The sequence below is a fragment of the Magnolia sinica genome, chromosome 14 (genome assembly GCF_029962835.1).
Source record: "Magnolia sinica isolate HGM2019 chromosome 14, MsV1, whole genome shotgun sequence".
In the NCBI taxonomy this organism is placed as follows: Eukaryota; Viridiplantae; Streptophyta; class Magnoliopsida; order Magnoliales; family Magnoliaceae; genus Magnolia; species Magnolia sinica.
The window spans coordinates 4,655,989-4,671,169 of NC_080586.1; the positions used below are offsets into that span (position 1 = coordinate 4,655,989).

General features: G+C 39.5%; 1 protein-coding gene across 1 annotated transcript; it reads left to right on the top strand.

The window, feature by feature from the left end:
* The first annotated feature begins 391 nt into the window (after positions 1 to 391).
* LOC131225804 (WAT1-related protein At1g09380) lies at positions 392 to 9,390 on the top strand. The gene is made up of 7 exons (XM_058221399.1): positions 392 to 734; positions 4,312 to 4,374; positions 4,506 to 4,622; positions 6,617 to 6,866; positions 7,124 to 7,282; positions 7,891 to 8,042; positions 9,023 to 9,390. The coding sequence occupies exons 1-7, from the start codon at positions 559 to 561 to the stop codon at positions 9,276 to 9,278; spliced, it is 1,173 nt and encodes a 390-aa protein (XP_058077382.1). The 5' UTR covers positions 392 to 558; the 3' UTR covers positions 9,279 to 9,390.
* The last annotated feature ends 5,791 nt before the right edge of the window (positions 9,391 to 15,181 follow it).

The following is a 15,181-nucleotide window of genomic DNA, read 5'->3' on the forward strand; positions in this document are numbered from 1 at the left end:
TTGCAAGAAACCTGAAACGTTTCGCGCCTGAACTTCTGCTTACGTTAACATCGATACTCCGACGGAGTATAATAATCCATATACACGCAAAGGTCTAAATCATACATTCCTTTCAAATATTCATAAATCCGAACCATTAAAATCGTGGGCCTCACTTAAATACCAATAAATGAACCGTATTTGTATTTTATGGACATCAATTGGACAACGGTGAATGATTCGCAATGGGAAACAAGATTCAGAGGTTTGGACTGAGGCATTTGCATGCCACGTATCCAATGAGACGTCAGCGTGTCATAACATCAGTGCCTAGCCTCCACCTGCCACCATGAAAATAATACACCAGAAAGAAAGGCTTAAAGACAGCTAGAAAGGGATATTCAAATCCCACAAGAGACTCTTTGGTGGGACTTTTTTTCTGTTACAGCATCTGGGTCCGTTGGATTTCACACCTATATAGCCTCTTGCATTGTTTTCCCCTCTTCTCGGGTCTCTACAGCTGAGGAAAAAGGAAGGAGAGAGAGAGAGAGAGAGAGAGAGAGAGAGAGAGAGAGAGAGATGGCTAGAGACTTCATGCCCACATTAGCAATGGTCCTTGTGCAATTAGGCTTTGCTGGATTGAATATAGTGTCGAAGCTGGCAATGGATGACGGCATGAATCCTTTTGTGATGGTGGCTTACCGTCAGATCTTTGCCGCCGTTTTCACGGCTCCGTTTGCTTATTTTTGGGAGAGGTACATGTACATGCATGCTACGTCGCATTTTTTCTTCTAGCCGTTGATCTATGGGCATATAAAATCATAAAATAGTTAACGGCTTTGATTGACCGTAGAGGGCCTATCGATGGTGGGGCATGCCTCCTTAAATGGTACACTGATCCAAGATGGCTCAGTTGGTGGACTGGATCTTACCCTTCCTTTTCTATTTTATTTTATTTAAAGATTTGTGTTTTTCTTGAAGAGAAATGCTCCAGTGCTCTCCTAGTTGCATTGGCACACATAGACAGTCCAATCCATTGATCTATACCGTTCATTAGGTCCAGCATGCAATTCATGGGCTAAGATGTAAATATCATGATGATTTTATGCATGCTACGTCGCATTTTTTCTTCTAGCCGTTGATCTATGGGCATATAAAATCATAAAATAGTTAACGGCTTTGATTGACCGTAGATGGCCTATCGATGGTGGGGCATGCCTCCTTAAATGGTACACTGATCCAAGATGGCTCAGTTGGTGGACTGGATCTTACCCTTCCTTTTCTATTTTATTTTATTTAAAGATTTGTGTTTTTCTTGAAGAGAAATGCTCCAGTGCTCTCCTAGTTGCCTTGGCACACATAGACAGTCCAATCCATTGATCTATACCGTTCATTAGGTCCAGCATGCAATTCGAAAACAAAAATATAAGCTTGATCAGAAACTTCTGTGGCCCCTAAGAAGTTTTGAACGGTGGATGTCACTGTCCCCACTGTTTTCTATGGTGGGGTCCACTTGAACTTTAGATATATCTCATTATTTTTCTAATTCCATAAAATGATCTTTCCAAATGGATGGATGGTATGGATACAACACATGCATCATGGTGGGGTCCACATAGCTTGGTGACGTCACTTCAGTAGCGATTTAGATACTGACCTTGTCAGTATCTAATCCGCGCCCGGTTTAGGTGGGATGGAATTGCATTTGGTCCGGTGCCCATTCCACTTAATGATTGAGAAGATTGGAGAAGCTTGGAATTAAATTAGATGGAATTGTATTGGGTAACGTGCCAATTTCACTCAATGTTAGCAAGTTGCGTAGGTCCCACCATGATGTGTTGCCTATATCCACACCATCCACCCATTTTTGAGATCATTTTAGAGCATGGGCCAAAAAATAAGGTAGATCTAAAGCTCAATTGGACCCCACTATAGAAAGCAGTGGGGATTGAATACCTACCGTTGAAAACTTCTCTAGGGCCACATAAGTTTTGGATCTACCTCATTTTTAAGCCCAGGCCATAAAAGGAGGTTACAAAACAGATGAACAGTTTGGATATAACACATATGTGTTATTCTCAATAGTTTTAAATGATGGTGGGTATATTTATTCAATGTAACACCGTATTACAAATATAGCATAAAATTAAGCTTATCACAGGGGACAATCGCTGCCATATATAATAATTACATTTTTTTTTTAATCCCATCCCACCTAGTACCAAGCGCCAAACACCACCTAGAGAATCACTTTAGTTAGGCAATCCTAACTATTCCATCCATGGATTGGAAAAGGATGGTTAGACGGGAAATCTCAAATCAAAGATGGATTGGAACATCTGAACAGTGTGATTTTCGCATGGTAGACAATGGAATGTATTTCTGACTTAATAGAAGGTTCAGCTCAATAGATTAGACTGTTCAAGCAAATCAGTGCAGCTAGGAGCACTACAACTTGTAGTGCTGCCAGAGCACCGGAGCATTTCTCGATTTTTTTGAATGGGTTTTCTTAAGCTCTTGATTTGATACTCTGGCCGCATCTGATGCTTGATACTCGGGAACTTAGAAATGTACCATCCTACCTTTTATTCGTGGACACTTGTTAAAATGGCCCATTGGATAATATTCATTTTTAACCGTCGAATAAATGTCCTCCAATCTGATAGTCAGATAATCAAATGATTGTGAATTTTGACTCCTGATACATCTAACTGGAACTCCTAATTTAGGTGGTTTAATTTGAATTAATTGTACGCAATTTCTAAGTGCCTGCGTATCATCCGTATAACTTTGCCAGAGTACGAAAGTTTTTCTTTTCTTGTAATAGGAAATATACAAATTCTCAGCTTGAGAGTTTCTACAGTGTGATCAGGTTTTCAATATAAGCAGGCCCACGGTCCAGCGATCCAAACCGTTGACAAGATGGGGCCACTGAGGATACTCAATGTACAAGAAAACCCCTCAGATTCGAAGATCTATAGAATTTGAACCATTATATTATTTTCTTTTTCAACCGTCTCTTTGTTTGGGCCACCTTCAACGGTTTGGATCAGAGATTAATGGGTCCCACTTGTAGAAATTGAAAGTCCAAAGAAGGTCCTGCTATGGCTACTCAAGAATGTGAATTCCACTGCCCATTTGTTGTTGCTCGTGTACATGAGATCTGGACCGTTAGATCGGTAATAGGCTCATCTATGCATCAAGTGGGCCACAAATTTTTCAAGGAACGTGGGTGATTCGTCAATTTTGATCATCCAACTTTTAATGTATGGATTGGATCTCTCATGCACGAGCCACGCTCGCGCGTGTGGGAAGGAAGAGTATCCAGCACGTGCGGGTTATCTTCGCATTACTCTTGTCAATGCACTCTCAGAATTCTCATGGTCTCTTGGACACGGTTTGGCTAGTGGTAGGTTCTCTGTGGGCCACACCATGATCTGTGTGTTTTATCCACACCGTCCATCCATTTTAGACATAATTTTAATATTGCATCCTATAAATGAGGCATATAAAAGTCTCAGGTGGACCACACCATGGGAAAACAGTAATGATTGAATGTCTACCATTAAAAACCTCCTAGGGCCCGATGTAATGTTTATTTGACATCCAACCTGTAGATTAGATCATACGGACCTGGATGAAGGTAAAAAACAAATATCAGCTTGATCAAAAACTTTTGTAGCCCCAAGAAGTTTTTAATGGTGAGAGTTCAATCAACACTGTGTGGCCCAGTTGAAATTTTGAACTACCTCAGATTGGGTTCATACCATAAAATTATCTGGAAAAATGGATGGACGGCATGGATGAGATACATACATCATGTTGGGGCCCACAGAGAACCGACCACTAGCCATTGGCTAATGGCAGTGTGAGTAGCCAATCCGGTTTCCGGTCTCTCGTCCATGCGGAATGGGGAGGTTATGGATAGCATGTAAACATCACCGTCGAACCCAAGGATGTTTCAACGGTAGTAATTTCCCTAACCATATTTTCCTTTAGTACGGCCTAGTTGAGCAATGGATACGGTTCGTTTTTCGCTTTATGTCCTAAAATGAACTCAAAAAATGGATGGACAGGTAGGATTTCTCTAAAACATCACAGTGGACACAGGAAGGATTGCGTCCGTCTCCAGCCACGAACTGGCAGTTCTGTGGGTGGGCCCGGGCCCACTGTGGTGTATCTGTATATCCACGCCGTCCATCCCTTCTCTCATATCATTTTAAGCTAAGTACACGAAAATGAGTAAGATCCAACGCTAAAATAAGGAAATTTCCTAATATAAAAGACTACTCTAATTTAGTCTAACATCCTATTTGTATTATTGTGCTGTAGGAAGACGAGATTGAAGATCACACGGTCTATCCTTTTTCAGATTTTTCTATGTTCTATATTCGGGTGAGCGTTGATGGCTTTGATGCATTTCTACTAACTTACACACTCAGTACTTTCATTCTTAGACTTGCTAATGTGGGCAGGGAATGACCCATGCTTTTCTTTTATTTATTATTAATTTTGGAATGCATCAGGTCCACCATGAACCAGTGCTTATATTTTCTAGGGCTCAAATATTCGACGCCCACAATTACATGCGCATTGAGCAACTTACTCCCAGCGATCACCTTCGTCATGGCTGTTCCTTTCAGGTATATTTCATCTAAGACGGGTCCCACCCGCTTGTGGACACCTAATAACAAGTGGTTCCATCATGTAAAGCGGCCCTCATTATAATCCCAATTGCATTGTGACAATTCGGCCTCGTATACGTATGCACCAGTGGTTAGAGCTGGGCATCGAGTTGAGTCGGACCGAGTTAGGGCTGACTTGACTCGATTAAATTTTGAAATAGGCCTGACCTGAATTCGACCCGACTCGGTACTGAGTCTAGCATGCCTGACCCAATTTCAGTCTGGGTCTAGCTTGTACTAATCCGGACCGAGTCTGATCCAATCACAAATACTGAGTGGGGTCGAGTCGGGTCAAGTGTAGCGGGTATACACGGGCTTAAATGACAACTCAAAACCTAAATGCACTTGATAGAATTGTAGACACTCCATAAACTACAGGGCATCTCATATATGAAATGCATGAGTTTTTTCTTTTTTAAATATATATATGTACAAGTTGAGCTCCGAATCGAGTTGAGTCGGTACCAAGTTGGATTTTGGTCGAGTCGAGTAGGGTGACTCGAACTCGACTTGATGTGAGTTCAGATTGGACAAAGTCAAATCGGTTCAGATGGACTCACCCACTCGATTTGGATTGAGTTGAATCTGAACAAGTCAGACGAGTCCAGTCGTCCCGGCCCCAGCTCTACCCGTGCTAGTGGGCTGGATGGATTTGGGTGGCCCCATTTTTTTTGTCCTTTGAAAAAGGGACATAGACCCAGCCCGTTTAGTAATTGGGCCTTTAGTTTCACATACCTTCATGCAACACCAACACCAAGCCCTATCCATTTATCAACTGGGCCTGACTCAAAAGGTGAGACATGAAACCTGAGGAGGGATCCGAACCATTGCCAACAATATAAAATCGGTTGTCCATATGATAGGAGCCATCGGGCATGCACATACACCATATTTCTGGTGTATATATATGGAGAAAAGTCCCCCCTACACGTGTCACACTCGGATGATTCAGGATCTCTGGAATGAACATGCTAAGAGGGCCCGATGATTGGAACAACCCATGTTTAACAAGGGCCATTGTAAGAAACTTGTGTTGAATGGATGATCCTGACCATCACTGCCTAGATGATTTCGACCATCCATCACCATGAGTAGATGAATTTAGAACACTAAAAAAGAAATTTCATATTAGCCATATTCAACTCATAAATCAACAGTCAGGATTATCACTGAAGTGTGATAATGTGAATGGATCACGGTTTGTTTATGAGAGTATCAAGAAGATGGATGGTTCAAATCATCGAACCGCCTCAACATGGGGCCACAACGGGGCAACGCATGCTCTACAGAGATGTAACAACACTCAACAATCATCTTCGCTACCAATATGCACAAGTAATACCGTATCGTGATAGTGTTAAATGATTGTTATATTACCTTCTTTTTTTTTTGTCTTATAAGATTTTTTTTCTTTCAAAACATACAAAGATCTTTTAATAATTTTTGCTCTTGTTACAATTTTTATTTTTATTTTAATGTAGAATTGCATTGGAAAAGCAGCATTAGATTTTGTAGACGGTTTAGCATTCCAGATAAGTCATGCATCAATTTAGCATTTCGACCAATTAAAAAGTAAGAAATTATATTTTTTTAAAAAAAAAACTCTACCATTTAATAACATCGGAGAAATTTTATATCATTTAATCTCTTATAAAGAATAAAATAAAATAATTTCATTTTCTAAATTATTCTTTTTTAAGGTTTTTTCTAAATAATTCTTAAAGCCCCACCAACTTAAAAATATAAAATTAAAGATCAGTAAAGTTTAAAATAGAAGAGAACAAGTATAATTTAAATTGTAAATAAGGATTTAAATCATAAATCGTAGGACGAGTAGGATTCAAATCATTTTGCTTAAGATTCAACTAAAATCTTAAATCGCGGGATTTTAACAACACTAATGATCTGATTTCTTGAGTACTTACAGTAATAAATCATAATGGCTTTTGTAGGATGGAGACCGTTGGAATCAAGAGACTTTCAGGGCAGGCTAAGGTTATAGGAACAATATTATGTGTGGGTGGTGCCATGTTAATGACATTTTACAAGGGAAAACTCGTTAGAGTATGGGAATCAGGCATGCATTGGAGATACGCAGAGAATATGAGTCACAACAATTCCAACAATGAGGAGAACATGGTCCTTGGCTGTGCATTAGTTGTTGGTAGTTGCTTTTCTTGGGCAGCTTGGTTTATAATTCAGGTGTGGATATAAAATGATCTTTTCTTTTAGATAGAAACAGTACTTTTGTAGATAGTGTTTGGGTGTGAACTTAATTAGCATTGCAATAAAATGGAAATGCTATTTGTCATATATATTATCAGGGAATTAAAGTAGTAATTTTATTTTAGAATTGATGGAGATCAAAACATTCAATTGATTAACCTGAAAGAAATGAATGATTATCAAGTACTTAACCAGCTTTCATTTTTTATTTTTTTGGTTTTGTCAAATTCCAGGCCAAAATGAGCAAGTCCTTTTCATCTCCTTATACAAGCTCTTCAGTAATGTGTTCCATGGCAAGCATCCAGTGTTTGGTCATTGGAGCATGCGTTGAAAGAGACATTTCCGAATGGGCGCTCGGTTGGAACATCAGACTTACTGCAGCGGCATATACTGTAAGATTCACCAATGTTGAAAAATGGTATCGTAGGACTATAAATGCATGACTAGGCAAAGAAAACTGAGATTTTTGAATGGGCCACGCCCATGGCTGCCAGTTGGATTGAGAGGAATTATATGAACCTTGACCTTGAGATATACACAATATTATAAAAATGGAATCAATGGTTTTGTACTCAGAGTAGTGGTCTGATGGGCTCCTTGTGGTTGGGCCATGATTGAAAACCCCATCAGCAGGAAAATGCTAATATTTCAACTTGTGATATGAGATAGACAGTTAAGAAGAGAAATACACCAATGGCTCACATTCAACTAAAAGGTTGAGATTGGCGGCTACGATCTTCCTATCTGGGAGACCTTTACGACTTGGTCTGTCCTAGGTGGGTCCTAATAGGCCGATGTTCTTGATCACTGGTCGATGGACCACACTCACACAAAATGTAAACTTATAGTGTTCATATTGTACACTCAAGGATCATTTAATTCCACCCTCAAAATGGCGACAGTGGCATTAGTTGCATGTCTCTATCAATTAGCATTTTCTAAACATTGCTTATCTCTAAATAAAAATTCTAACAAATGTTTATTTTAATTTGAACCTTAGGGAATTGTGGGCTCTGGAATCTCTTTCTCATTGATGACATGGGCCATACATAGGAGAGGTCCGCTATTCGTCTCGATGTTCAGCCCTTTATTGCTTGTAATCGTGGCCATAATTGGATGGGGACTCTTAGATGAAAAATTATATGTGGGAAGGTACGTTGATTCTCGACATCACCATATCAAAACGGGATAATTTCAAATGCCTTCCCTCTATTTTGGATTATTAAAGATGCTTCTCTCTATTTCAAAGTTTCCATTCTCTTACCAACTGCATATATATATATATATATATATATATATATATATATATATATATATATATATTCTTTTTATGGAAAGTTTTCATAATCAATATATTTATTTATTTACTAAAAACAAACTTTTATTTTTGAATTTTTTTTTACTATAAAAACAAAACATGTAATGTGCATATGTGATTTAACCTGCTCAACTTGGTTAGTGCTCCAACACAAAAATGGAACACTCAAAGATCAATTGATCCAACCATAAGATGTCCCCACCATGTGAAATTGGAGGGGTGATTCATATTGGCAAGTGAATAAAAATAAGAATTTAATTTATCTATTCTTCCTTGTTATGAGAGACTAAGTTGGGACCAATGGAGACTGAGCAAGACCAATCACATTTTGAATATTTGGTTAGAATAAGTAGGCTTCATATGTGTTTTGGACTTGGGTTTGTATTAATGTAAGTGCTATGATTCCATGCTGATTTGTAAAAGAAAAGGTGTAAAATTCCTTTCCACACCACTTCATTTATAGAGAATAGCAAGAGAGAAAGAAACCTTAATCCTTAGTGGACCTAACAATAAAAGCCCAACCCTTGAACACATAAGAAGTCCACTTATTCTAACTTCTTTTGTTTCGTTTTGTCTACACGACTCATCTTGGTATTGAACGAATCATATCGGTATTGACGATATGATTCAGTGTAGGCACTTGTCCTCTACTTCATATATGACTAGGACAAATTTCATTCCCAAACTAAGTTTTAAAACATGGACGCTGAGGCATGGGTCCGAACGGCCCACCTCAACACGAGAAAAAAGAGGACCCCAATATGAAATTTGTGTTTTAGTGGCTAAATGTTGTTGTTGTTGTTTTATTTTTCAGTGTTGTAGGGTCTGGTGTGATAGTTGGAGGGTTGTATGCTGTCCTTTGGGGAAAGGGAAAGGAGCTAAAGGAAGTTAGCAGTGTTAGTGGGAAGACCGTAAAAGAAGAGCATGAGGAGGGAGGTGGTAGTGTTCTACCCTTGTATTGTGATGCAATTCAAGAGGGGAATGGTGGGAGTGAGGGCTCAAAGGAAGTGAGGGTTACTCAAGATACACCTGCTGTCCTTTCCATTGATTTCTCAAGCTATGGTCACTAGAGATGAGAGATGAAAGGTTAGGATGATGGGGTTCTTGTAATATTTGTTCTCTTTTGATCACCATGATGTTTGTATGAAGCATGAGAGATAACCTCTCTCTCTCTCTCTCTCTCTCTCTTCCCACACACATGCATGGGGCAAAATATGTTCTCTTCTTTGGCAATCCAAAGTGATCTTCTTCTTTTTTCCATGTCATCATCTGGTGAGTGGTAGGATCCAAATCATAAAACACCCAGGCTCTTTGGGGCCACCATGATGTATATGTGAAATCCATTCCATCCATCAGGTGAAAACACTATTATTCAGAGCATATGTATAAGATCATCTCAATAAAAACCTCAGATGGGCCACAACAATTGGAACAATGTAGAATTGCAGTTCGCACATTTTTGCCCACCTGCGTTTTGAATCAGGCTGATTTTTTGTATTTTCTCTTCATCCCAGTTGTACACGCTTGATGAACGGCTTCGATGAAAGATATACACCATGGTGGCCCCACATGCAAACCGATGGTTGGTGTCCCATCCCATCATTCCCACTGGTGTGGATTTTTGTATATAGTGGATTTTTTGCCCCAAGGCATATACTTGAGTAGTGCAACCGATGGATGGAGTGGATTCGTTGTGGGTCCCAAAAAGTTAGGGTGTTTTATTCACAACTTAAACTAGTATATTGTAGATAGGGTTGGCTATCCACTGGTCTAGGGTCTTCAAGTAATAATTAGCTAAAAAGAGCTGGGCCATGGCCGGTTGTGTATGGTAATTAAACAATGAAATTATTACACGAAGATCCATAGCCCGAGTGGTAGACTGAGTGAAAGATATATACCTCCTTTCAACACTAAGGAGTCTTGGTATCGATTCCCTAGTGGGGGTGGCTAACAGTGATGTGTGAACTAACAATGGGTGTACTAAGTTTTTGAATGCCTGTTATCATTGAAACTTGATCATGGCTTGAGATTTTATAGTGTTTTTAAACTGCATATGTCCGTTGAAAGAATGCTCTAATGAATGTTTTTGAATCATCCTTTTATTTTCCCACCATCCCATTGCCAACCCTAAGTAAGTTATATCGTCGTGAGGGGTGAGCATGCATGGTCGTGAGAGGGGCCGGCTCTTATAAACTCCTCATCTAGTGGTTCCTATAATGGGTTAGGGAAATCCGATGGTCCCGCACTTTCTTTTTGGCTACATGCAAATGGACCATTATACTGTGGTCAAGAAATATGCCATTTGATTAATTGGTCCACAATGAATGGACCATCATCATCATCATCATCATCACCATCATCGCCTTGTTCCTGCTAATAGGGAAAGGCTTTGGGAACACTTAATCCAATGGAAACTCTTATGCATATAGGGGTGTGCCTACCACTTATGTGGGGGCGAACAACTTCGTGTGTTTGAGATCACACGGTCCATCTAGTGCACCATCTACTCTTTGGGCTTGACCCTAAACATCATACCAATCAAAATACTGAGGTGGTCTTGCATATTTGATTTTCTAAATCCTTGGTAAATACTTGATAAATAAGCAATTATTACACTTTCACTTCCTTAGAAAATTAACCTTTATTTCAAAATTGATCTAAAAGAGCTAGTTTAAATTCGTGGGCTCACCTTTACACACACACACACACACAGAACCAATTCGTACCTGTTACATACGAACTTTTTTGAGAACCCATCATACGTGATGTAGATCCAAAATCTGAACCGTTCATGTGAAGCAACACCTCATGAAACCTCTCAAGACCAAGTTTTACTTTGATCTAGAACTTTTATGGGCCATGAAAAATTAAAACAGTTTTCTCCCTTGATTTGCATTTCTCTTTGCTATGGCCCATTAGAATTTTAGATTAGGGTGAAAATTTCCCGCGTGAGGTTTCATGGGATTCCGCATCACATGGGCTATCCAGATTAGACACCCACAACACGTGTGCAAATATGCGCACATGCGTTGGTGCGCAGGGGAGCATGACTATATATATATATATATATATATATATATATATATATATATACCATCCATTCATTTTACGCTAATGTTTTTGGAGATCAAATACTCAAGCAGCGCACACCAAAGGATACGGTAGCCCTAATAAGTTTTTAATATATAATAGGTGTTCGGTTTATTTTTTCCTATGGTGTGGTCTACTTGAGCTTTGGATCTACCTTAGCTTTTGGTTCATGCCCCATATTTATCTTGCATAATGGATGGACAATGTGAATAAGCCACATACATCATGGTGAGCCCCACAAATATTTTGCACCTCTGTGGTTTCTATGTTAAAAAAGTAAGCCAATCAAATCAAGCATAAACAACCACGCGATAATTGCTTAAAAAAATCATTACTCTTTTACAAGGTATTTACATTAAATTTAGAAAATCAAATAGGGCCCGTAAAATCATGCCTAAACTTTGGTACTGCCCACAAAATTTTATACATACCATGATTTTGGAACATTCCTTTGTCCTGGTGATTTGTATCAGATGAGCATATATATAAACCACAACGGATCCCACATGCAACTAATGTTGGTCGTCCAATCCCAACTCCCGCCTATGATGTGGCCCACCTGAGTTTTGGACCAACCTCCTGGTTTCCAAGTAAAACACAAGGCAATGCACCTGGACATATGCACATTGTCCCCCACATGCCGCTTGGAGACCATGCATCCCTACGCATAGTTAAGCTAGCCCGGTCCTTTCTATAGGTCTAAGCATATGGATTTGGCTTCTGAGTCAAATGCGACTCGTCCGAGTCAACTCAGACTCGGTTGACTCTAATCCAGCTCCGCACCATGAGGCATCAGCATCGAAAATGCGCCTGACCGGAGTGACCGCCCTAACTAGGACGAGTCACCCCCTGACTCGGCTGAGTCAATCCGAGTGGCTGAGTCCAAGTTCCTAATCTTCACAACATATATATAGAAATTAACCATGCGATATCAGCATTTTGTCTGGTGCTGGCAAATGGACAATTATTTGTACTAATGCATGTCAGATGGTTAAAATCACTAGATGTGGTTGATTTTAAGATTATCTGCCATCTATTTTTGGCCCACCCACCGTATGAATGGTTTGGATCATCACCGAAGGTGGGCCCATATGTTTAGTTTGTTGTGTATCCACACCGTTCATCCATTTGGAAAAATCATTTTAGATCTTTATATAAAAAATCCAAAGCTCAAGTGGACCACACCACAAATATCAGTGAGACAATGATTTTCACTGTTAAAACATCCGTAGGACCTACCATAACGTTTATTTTCCATCTAATATGTTCATAAGGTCATCATTTCCTATCCAATTTGTTCAAAAGGTTACACATAATTGGATGAAGAGGAAAAACAAATATTATATTGATCCAAAATTTCTGTGACCCCCAAAAGAGTTTCAATGGTAGGCGTTCGATTTCCCACTTCTTTCTACTGTGTGGTCCACTTGATATTTATATGTCTTATTTTTCAGCTTAAGCCTTAAGATGAACTTGCCACGTGGATGTGCGGTTTGGATATAACTCATACCTCAATATGGGACCCACAGAGTAGAATTCTATTTTTAGGAGTGATGAGCTAGGGCTTCAGCAGCTTCGAGGGGCGGGGGAATTCGCTTGTTATTCACCTGACCTCGAAAAACCATACAAAGCCTCGTTGTAGCTAGCCATGAGAAGATGAGTGAGAGATCAATTTGCCACATTCTCAAGCGAATTCCTCCACATAAAATAGAATGCTTCATTTACTAGGGTAAATGAAGTGTGGTCCACTTAGACGGTTGTAATTTTCATTTACTAGGGTAATTGGTGGTAAATGATTAATGATTATTGACCCATGTATTTACAGCTGTAGTCTTAAGGTTGACGTTGACAGGAAGCTTAGCTTATTTGCAAAGCTTCCAACTTTAAGGTTTACATTTGTATAATTTACACATATAAAAGTTGTGGGGCCCACTAGGATATATGTATTTTATCCATGTCATCCATCTGTTGCACCACCTCATTTTTTGTTATGGAATAAAAAATGAAGTAGATCTAAAGTTCAAGTAGACCACACCATAAAAAAATAATGGGAATTAAACACCTAACATTGAAAACTTTTGGGGGCACATAAGTTTTGGGTCAAGCTGGTATCTACGTGGACCTTTCATATATGTCAATGTTATTTAGGAACAAGTTAGATGATTAAATGCACATCCTTATAGGCCTTAGAAAGATTTCAATTTTGAACTATGAAAATTATTAATTCCCCGGTTTCCTAAGTGTGGTCCACTTGACCTTCCATTCTGCCTCATTTTTAGGCTCATGCCGTCAATGAGATGATGAAAGGGACAAATGGTATGGATAACACACACACACACATCATTGTGGGACCTAAGGATTTTAAAGTAACCCAATCTCTCTTTGATTTCATGCATTTGACACTATTCTTTAAGCATAATTACATAGTTATTTTTCTCTCAAACAAGCATGCTTCAAAAGTTACTATTAATTATTTACTCCTACTTAATAGCTCCAAGACCTAATAGAATTAACTCTTTGAAATCAAACAAATGACTTCAAAATTGACTTTTGACAATGATAAACATGCACTAATAAATTAAAGAATTGCAACCATGAAGTACAAATAGTTTAAATTACATTTTCCAAGAAGACATGCTCCAAGTATAAATATATCATGAAAAATCCAATAATCAAAGGCTGGAATTGTTTAACCAATCTGATTTATAGTGATAGTTATTTTCACAATTTACTGCTTTTATTTATTTATTTATTTAATGTATGCTCCTTGTACATTTTTAAAATTTTATTTCATTTAAAAGAACCTGTGTATCAAGCGTCATGTGCAACCAGAGTATCCCCTCAGACGAGCAAACCCGAGTGAAGGCACTAGGGGTGCACACGGGTCGGTTCAGTCCGGTTCTGGGGTGAAACCGGAACCGAACCGTTCTTAACAGTTCTACACTTTTTGAAATTGGAACCGGACTGTTAGCACCTTAGAACCGAATCGGAACCAGACCGTGAAAAACGGTTCGATTTCGGATCGGTTCCACACTAAGGACCCAATTTGGACGGTGCGATTTTTGTAAGCATGTAATGTTTGTATGGTGTACAAGTCACCATCATTTCAAAGATAGTGGTGAACTATCACCATAGTCTTCTCAAAAAAGGAGAGGGAGAGACAGAGAATGGGCAATTGTTGTGCGTTTTGCCTTTGGGATTTTCTCCGCTTATTCCTCAACCGCAGAGAGAGAGAGAGAGAGAGAGAGAGAGAGAGAGAGAGAGAGAGAGAGATGCTCGCCTTTCCTTTCTTTCTCTGTTCCTGGCTTGACCTGGAATTGACAGAGATTTTTTCAATTTTCATTATCGCGGGCGATTCGTTGGAAAGAAGTTTAGAGAGAGAGAGAGAGAGAGAGAGAGAGAGAGAGAGAGAGAGAGAGAGGGCAAGGGCAAGGGTTGGGACGGCAGTCGGCGAGAGAGAGGGCAAGGGCAGGGCAGGTGCGGCAACAGTCGAGTGAGAGATAGATTAGGTTTTTTTTTTTTTTTTTAAGTAGTATTTGGATGACGGTTCGGATCCACGAGTCTGGCCACAATTCGGTTCGGTTCTACAGGGCCCTAAACCAGATCTGATCTGTATCCAACGGTTCTCGAAATTTTTGAACCGGAACCGGAACCGGTGCCGTCTAGAACCGGACCAAACTGGACTGATCCAACGGTTCCAGTCCGGTTCCACAGTTCTACCGGTTCGATGTGCACCCCTAGAAGGCACTCAGGCCTACCCCATCTACATGGATCCATATGTGGTAATATGTGACACATGTGCAATATGGGATCTTTCCATCATACAGGACACACTGTTTAGATCTTCATCCCAAAAGCTTGGCCTGTTTCACCTTTTAGGCAG

Coding starts and splice junctions, on each gene's coding strand:
- LOC131225804 (XM_058221399.1), top strand. CDS start 559: ATGGCTAGAGACTTCATGCCCACATTAGCAATGGTCCTTGTGCAATTA. Junction 4,375..4,505: donor TTTCTATGTTCTATATTCGG/GTGAGCGTTGAT, acceptor GGAATGCATCAG/GTCCACCATGAACCAGTGCT. Junction 6,867..7,123: donor CAGCTTGGTTTATAATTCAG/GTGTGGATATAA, acceptor GTCAAATTCCAG/GCCAAAATGAGCAAGTCCTT.